The sequence below is a fragment of the Dermacentor albipictus genome, chromosome 5 (assembly GCF_038994185.2).
Source record: "Dermacentor albipictus isolate Rhodes 1998 colony chromosome 5, USDA_Dalb.pri_finalv2, whole genome shotgun sequence".
Taxonomy (NCBI): domain Eukaryota; kingdom Metazoa; phylum Arthropoda; class Arachnida; order Ixodida; family Ixodidae; genus Dermacentor; species Dermacentor albipictus.
The window spans coordinates 13595789-13601125 of record NC_091825.1 but is presented as its reverse complement, the minus strand read 5'-3'; the positions used below and the strand labels follow the sequence as shown (position 1 = coordinate 13601125).

Below are 5337 nucleotides of genomic sequence, written 5' to 3'. Positions count from 1 at the left end.
CAACTCTAGGTGTGCATGCTGCTGAAGGCTGAACTGGCTGGGCGCTTGCTGTGCGAAGAGAAAACCTAGATAGTGGCTGTAGCAAGCATGTGACGCCCCCTCAGGCATAATGTTCGTTCGTCGCCAGGCTCGGTGGCCTGCTAAAGCTCGGCAGGCTACATTGGTCACCGCACCGCAATAAACGCCGACGAGCACGGCTGCTCGGCGGTCAGTCATCGTTCAGCACCACCACGCTGCGGAGCGTCCAACGGAGGGTGGCCCGAGCCCTCCCTTGTTCACGAGTCCGGGTGGATCGTGACACTGGCGACAAGGATGGGATCCTCGTGACACTGGCGACGAGTACCCACGGATCTTCCCACGCCACCGAAAGAGAAGAAACACCGCCCTCCGTTGCTGTCGCCATGCCGCTGTACGGAAGGCTCCAGCCATTCGAGGGAGATGGATCCGCCTGGCAAATTTACGAGGAGCAAGTCCACGTGTTCTTCCGGGCAAACAGCACACCCGAGCCCAAACAGCGGCACATTTTCCTGACCAGCTGCGGGACCCGCGTCTTCAGACCCGCGTCTGCTCGACCTTCTCAAGCCAGCCAACCGCACGTTAAGACGCTGGGTGAGCTGCTCGCCACACTTCGCTCGCATTTCAGGCCTGCACCGTCCGCACTATTGGAGCGTTTCCGCTTCTACAACCGGAACCGCCGGGAAGGGAAGACCCTCAGGCAAGGCGTTGCTGCGCGGCGAGAGTTAGCGAGTGCCTGCGCCTTCGGGGACCAACTGGACTCGCTGCTACGGGACCGTGTCTTCTGCGGAATCAACAACCCCGCCATGCAGACGCGACTCCTGGAGCTTCCCGACCCCTCGCTGGACGACGCCGTGAAGGCAGCGCTGGTAATGAAAGCCTCCGCTAAGGACGCCGGCGAGATTGCCCGTGCGACTGGCTCACCGTCGGCGGAAGCGGCGGTCAACGAGTTGGCGACAAAGGGCAGTACCTGTGGTCGCTGTGGTGTTGCCCTCACAGTGCCACAGTGCCACTCACAGTGCCAGTTCTCACAGTGCCCCTCACAGTGCCCCCTCACAGTGCCAGTTCTCTCAAGCACTATGCTTGGCACCTGGCACTTGTTTGCCGAAGGGGTAGGGTGAGCAGCAGCAGCAGCAGCAGCAGCAGCAGCAGCAGCAGCAGCAGCAGCAGCAGCAGCAGCAGCAGCAGCAGCAGCAGCAGCAGCAGCAGCAGCAGCAGCAGCAGCAGCAGCAGCAGCAGCAGCAGCAGCGGCAGCGGCAGCAGCAGCGGCAGCGGCAGCGGCGGCGGCAGCGGCGGCGGCGGCGGCGGCGGCGGCGCCGCCGCCGGCCGCCGCCTGATTCAAGCCCAGGTCCCACACAAGCCCGCGGCCAGGGTAGCCATCGCAAGGGTATGCAGTGGGGGCGTGCGGGAGCAGGTTCTATGTCGTGGCCGACAACCCGCCGATTTTCTACATGTGGCACACAGGCCTTGTACCGTCGTCTGTGCCACCGTACATGCTGACCGTCGAAATATGCGGGTACCCCATTTCCATGGAGCTGGACACAGATAATGGCCGGGAAACTTTTCAAGCGTACTTTCCACGGCGTGTCCGTCGAGGCTTCGGCGTGATGCTGCGCAGCTACTCCGGGAAATTCTCCCAGGTCCAGGGTCAGGCACAGGTCAGCGTTCTTTTTGGCGGCAGGGAGGCAACCCTTCCACTTTACTTAACGAAGGGGTCGTCGCCGACGCTGCTGGGCCGAAACTGGATTGATGCACTGGGCGTTCGTCTGCCAGAGTACCAGGAAGCCAGCCTAAATGTGGTGCAAGACGTCCGCAGCTTCCTGACAGAGTTCAAATCTCTATTCCAGCCAGGGGTGGGCACATTTGCCGGCACGACGGCTGGCATCTATGTATCTGACGCAGCCCGGCCACGTTTTTTCAAGACTCACCCACTGCCGTTCGCCCTGAAGGACGGGGTCACCCAGGAGCTGCTACGGCTACAGCGTGAGGGCGTCCTGGTGCCTGTCAAGACATCTGAATGGGCCACTGCCATCGTACCTGTCATCAAGCGAGACAGCAGTGTCAGGATCTGCGGGGATATTAAGGTTACCATCAACCCCGTTGCTACCGTCGAGAAGTACCTGGTCAGTTCTCTGGTCAGCATTGTCCGGTGGACAGAAGTTTACCAAGCTCGACCTCAGAGATGCTTGCCCGCAGCTGGTACTCCAGGATGTCTCCCGGAAATATGTCACAATATTGGCAACGGTGGGGCTCTTTCAGTACACGCGCTTACCGTTTGGCATGGCCTCGGCCACAGCCAAATTCCAGAGGGAGATGGACAACCTCTTCAGGGGCATGAGGCACGTGGCGGTATACTTGGATGACATCCTGGTTGCTGGCAGCGACGACGGGGACCACCTACAGAAGCTGCGCAACATCCTGGCACGACTGCATGACGCCAGCCTCAAGCTCAAGGTGGAAAAGTGCGTTTTCCTAGCCCCCAGCGTTGAGTACTTGGGACATATCATTTCCAAGGCAGGCATAGCCCCGCCTCGCCGCAAAGTTGATGCTGTGCTCAAGGCACCTAAGCCCCAGAACAGGAAGGAGCTTCAGAGTTACCTGGGCCTAATCAATTTCTACAGGAGTTTTCTGCCGAACCTGTCGCAGCATTTACAGCCGCTCCATCTGCTGCTTCGAGATGGTCAACAACGGGTATGGAAGCAGGAGCAGAACCAGGCCTTCCAGCACAGCAAGGACGTAATCGCCAAGGCTCCAGTGCTGGTGCACTTCGATCCTGCTAAGCCTGTTGTCCTTACCGTAGATGCGTCGCCGTATGGTGTGGGAGCCGTTCTGGCACTCCGAGACAAAGATGGCCAGGAACATCCTGTGTCGTTTGCTTCTCGACGGCTTCATGCTGCAGAGCAACGTTACAGCCAGCTGGAGAAGGAAGGTTTGGCCCTCATGTTCGGTGTCGAATGCTTCCATCAGTATCTGTGGGGCCCGAAGTTAGAGGCAGTCACGGACCACAAGCCGCTGTTGGGGCTGCTGGGGCCTGACAAGGCAGTTCCTGTACAGGCGTCGCCTCGAGTGGTACGCAGGGCCTTGAGGCTGGCAGCTCATAGTTAGCAGCTAGTTTACCGTCCGGGAAAGGACCTGGGACCTGCTGATGCCCTGAGCCACCTGCCTCTGCCAGAGGTGCCTGACGCTGTGCCAGAACCTGCTGAAGTGTTCATGCTATAACACGCGTGCCCGGAGGTGCTCTCCAGATCTGCGGTATCTCAAGCGACCAGCCGGGACCCAGTCCTGTCTCAAGTGGTCAAGGCGGTGTCCCGTGGAGAGGAATTGGCACAGCAGGCCTATAACCACAAGGCCGCTGAGCTGAGCTTGCAGCAGGGCTGCCTGCTGTGGGGTTCTAGGCTGGTTATCCCACAAAGTCTCCGGTCCAGGGTCCTGCAGTTGCTGCACGCGGGTCATCCTGGCATAGAAAAGACCAAGATGGTGGCCCGGTCCCATGTTTGGTAGCCTGGCCTGGACCAGGACATCGCTCACTTGGTGCAGGGCTGCCAAATCTGCGTGGAGCATCAGCGAGCCTCGGGTCGTGTGGAAATCACCCCCTGGTTGTTCCCACAGAGACCCTGGTCCCACCTATATGTGAATTTTGGGGGACCCTTCAAAGGCCATTACTTCCTGGTGGTGGTGGACGCCTTTTCGAAGTGGGTGGAGGTTCTACCTGTCACCACTCCATCAGCAGGCGCGACCATTGCAGCGGTACGACAGGTCTTCGCCGCCCAAGGGTTGCCGGATGTGATTGTGTCCGACAATGGTCCTGCTTTCGCCAGCACAGAATACCTGGATTGGCTGACGAAGAACGGAATCCGCTGGATGATGGTTCCGCCGTACCACCCTGCTTCAAATGATGGAGCCGAGCGGGTGGTGCAAACCATCAAAGATAAGCTCAAGAAGAGCCAGACTGGGGATTTCCGGACGCAGATTGCCCGGATACTATTTCAGTACCGGACCACGCCCCATGATGTCACTGGCCGTGCCCCCTGTGAGCTCCTGCTGAGTCGGATGGTCAAGACACCCTTGGACGTCTTGCATCCGCACCTCCGATCCACGGTGATCTTCAAGCAGCTGAAGCAGAAGCTGGCTGCTGACCAAGGCTGCCGTCCCGGGCCTTTGCCAGAATCGCGAGCTCCAGTTTTCGCGAGGAACTTCCATCCCGGCCCACCCTGGTCTGCCGGACAGGTGGTGTCTCCTGCCAGCGCCTCATCGCTGCTCGTGCACATGCCAGACGGGGCCATGTGGCACAGACACGCCGACCCTGTAAAGCCTCGCCTCGGTACCTTGCCAGCACCATCGACTACCACTTCTGAGTTCCAGCGCGCAGGAGGACTAGCGGCAGCACCAGTCAATTCCAGCGGAGCACCGCCCACTTCGTATGCGGCAACCGTAGCCAGTGGTGTGGCACCCGTTGGACCGGTGTTGAGCCCGGCACCACTCACAAGGCCGACCACTACGGACCCTCCGGATGGAGCGAGGCTGGCTCAGGCAGCACCCGGCGTTGCCACACCCAACCCATCAACACCGGTGCCCAAGCAGAGAACTCGACGGCGGAGGCCACCGGACCGTTACTCGCCTGGATAGCAGGCACCGTCGAACCAGCTAGGGTGGAGGCAGAGCCTCGCATTTTGTATGCGGACGTTTGTTTTTTATTTAACAAACAAACTGGGGGTAAGGGCGTGTAGCAAGCATGTGCCAGAATGTCCAGCATGTGCGAGCATGTCCCTCAGGCATAACGTTCGTTTGCCGCCAGGCTCGGTGGCCTGCTAAAGCTCGGCAGGCAACATTGGTCACCGTACCGCAATAAAAGCCGACGAACACGGCTGCTCGGCGGTCAGTCATCGTTCATCACCACCACGCAGTGGAGCGTCCGACTAACGGAGGGTGCCTCGAGCCGTCCCTTGTTCCCGAACCCGGGTGGATCGTGACAGTGGCGTCGTAACTTTTCGTAAAGCGCGAGAGAGGCGTTCGTTTAGGACAAACACGGCTGCTCCAGTATCAACTAGCGCAACGGTAGGGGCGCCGTCAACAGTAAGGTCGACAACGTTCGAAGGCGACAATGGAGGACTTGTACAGATCGATTGCGACGGAGGTCCTGCCTCCTGAACTGCGGCGCTTAGTTTTCCTCTTGCGTGGGTGAAGGGCGCCGACGCATGGGGGACAACGAGTGGCGGCGCGGGGAAGGTGAACGACGTGCAGGACCGGGCGCTCGCTTGGTGGCCTGTTCGACTGCCGACTAAAATAAGTGTCGTGGAAAGGCTGCACGTCGGCGTAGGGAGG

General features: G+C 60.0%; 2 protein-coding genes across 2 annotated transcripts; both read left to right on the top strand.

Moving 5' to 3' along the window:
- Positions 1 to 401: 401 nt before the first annotated feature.
- LOC135918037 (uncharacterized) lies at positions 402 to 3516 on the top strand. Its single transcript, XM_065451706.1, has 6 exons — positions 402 to 1073; positions 1132 to 1205; positions 1430 to 1662; positions 1789 to 2138; positions 2275 to 3084; positions 3250 to 3516. Exons 1-6 carry the CDS (start codon positions 402 to 404, stop codon positions 3514 to 3516), a joined length of 2406 nt encoding a protein of 801 aa, XP_065307778.1.
- Positions 3517 to 4065: 549 nt separating this feature from the next.
- Positions 4066 to 4641, top strand: LOC139060255 (mucin-7-like). Its single transcript, XM_070539350.1, has one exon. The coding sequence runs from the start codon at positions 4066 to 4068 to the stop codon at positions 4639 to 4641; it is 576 nt and encodes a 191-aa protein (XP_070395451.1).
- The last annotated feature ends 696 nt before the right edge of the window (positions 4642 to 5337 follow it).

Bases quoted from the DNA above. Each gene is read 5' to 3' on its own strand.
- LOC139060255 (XM_070539350.1), top strand. From the start codon at position 4,066: ATGGTCAAGACACCCTTGGACGTCTTGCATCCGCACCTCCGATCCACG.
- LOC135918037 (XM_065451706.1), top strand. From the start codon at position 402: ATGCCGCTGTACGGAAGGCTCCAGCCATTCGAGGGAGATGGATCCGCC. The intron at 1,663-1,788 runs GTCAGGCACAGG...TTCGTCTGCCAG, and splicing joins GAAATTCTCCCAGGTCCAGG to AGTACCAGGAAGCCAGCCTA. The intron at 3,085-3,249 runs GTACGCAGGGCC...GCGTGCCCGGAG, and splicing joins TACAGGCGTCGCCTCGAGTG to GTGCTCTCCAGATCTGCGGT.